The 1,713-nt window shown below is 39.1% G+C and overlaps 1 protein-coding gene across 1 annotated transcript; it reads right to left on the reverse strand.

Annotated features, from left to right (window-relative positions):
* Positions 1-1,035: 1,035 nt before the first annotated feature.
* LOC138340779 (uncharacterized) lies at positions 1,036-1,473 on the reverse strand. The gene has a single exon (XM_069292978.1). It carries the CDS (start codon positions 1,471-1,473, stop codon positions 1,036-1,038), a length of 438 nt encoding a protein of 145 aa, XP_069149079.1.
* Positions 1,474-1,713: the final 240 nt, after the last annotated feature.

The following is a 1,713-nucleotide window of genomic DNA, read 5'->3' on the forward strand; positions in this document are numbered from 1 at the left end:
TTTTCTAATTTTTGATTTAATTATTTGACTTAGATATGTTTTAGTTATGTTTCTATGCTTAAACTGACTAAATATGATGATGTATGGTAAAACCGATGTACCTTAGGATTTAAATGAAGTACGAAAGGTCCAAAAGACCCTTGAGAAAGTTCTTGTCTTTCGAATTGATGGCCAGGACTGACGATCCGTCAATGGATAGACGCCTTGTCGGTTGGGCCTTTTCGAGAGGCCTTAATTAAAACCGACATAACTTTTTACTCGGACGTCATATTTTAGCAAAGTCGGTGGCTATGCAAAGATAGTTCATTTATATATCTTTTGGTAGGTCATCACACACCTAATTTATTTTGTTATAAGACTTATAATCAATTAAAGTTTACCCACTTGCATTTCCCCTTAAGTATCTGCTAATTTCCCACCTACGGACCGAGCTGTTCGTCGGTAGCTCTTTTCAAAGAGTGGGAGATGGGATTCCTGATCGATGTCCATGGACTACGGACGGTAGTTTGACCTATAGACCATAAGTCTGTCCCTCGATGAACACATAAAAGATTTTGTAGGGGTTACCGTGGGTAAGGCTACGATCTAGACTCCGTCAATAATTATGTAATACAGTCGTGGGTAATGCTACGATACGTCGATGGTCACATATGTTGCACTGACATATTTTTTTGAAAATTGAATTTTGGTCTATCTTTGCTAAGAAGTGTTACATTATCTCCCCCTTGGAAATATTCGTCCACGAATGAAGACAAAACAATCTTAAATAGCGGGAGAGAGCTACAACCCTAATACTAAAAACTGAGAATTGTGTTTCTGACTGAATAATGTTTCGAAAACAAGCAAATACGCAAAAAATTCAAGTTAAAACTGAGGCAACATGATTCTAAGACTAAATTCAAGCATGAATGACTGGAAAAATTAAGAGGAACTATTACCTCAAGGTGGAGTGGAATCGCAAGGAAAGAGGTTAGGATACGTGGCTTTCATTGCGGCTTCTGCTTCCCAAGTAGCTCCCTCTACGGACTGACTCCTTCACAAAACCTTGACTGAAGCGACTTCTTTGTTCCTCAACCCTATAACCCGACAGTCAAGAATCTCAACTGGTACATCCTCATAAGAAAGACTATTTTTCAATGCCTTACTCTCTAATGGATCTATAGAGGCTGGGTCACCCAAAAACTTCTTCAAGAGTGAGACGTGGAAAACCGGAGGCACTGCTACTAATTCTGCTGCCAACTCTAACTCATATGCGACCTTGCCAACCCTTTCAAAGATCTTGTAAGGTCCTACATATCTAGTACTGAGCTTCCCTTTTTTTTCAAATCTCATCACCCCTTTCATATGTGAGATTTTGAGAAAAACCCATTCATCAACTTGGAAATCTAGTTCCCTTCTCCTTACATCTGCATAAGACTTCTGGCAACTTTGAGTTGCCTTAAGTCTATCTCGAATGAGTTGCACCTTCTCCATTGATAAAGGACTCAATTTTGCCCTATCAAAGCTGATTCACCTATTTAAAACCAACAAAAAGGATATCTACATCTACAACCATATAAAGACTCATAAGGGCCAATTTGAATGCTGGAATGGTAGCTATTTTTGTAGGCGAACTCAATTAGAGGAATGTGGTCATCCCAACTACCTTTGAAATCGATCACACATGCTCTAAACATATCCTCTAGGGTCTGAATGGTATGCTCTACGTGTCCA

Source organism: Solanum lycopersicum, chromosome 1, assembly GCF_036512215.1.
Source record: "Solanum lycopersicum chromosome 1, SLM_r2.1".
Classification (NCBI taxonomy): domain Eukaryota; kingdom Viridiplantae; phylum Streptophyta; class Magnoliopsida; order Solanales; family Solanaceae; genus Solanum; species Solanum lycopersicum.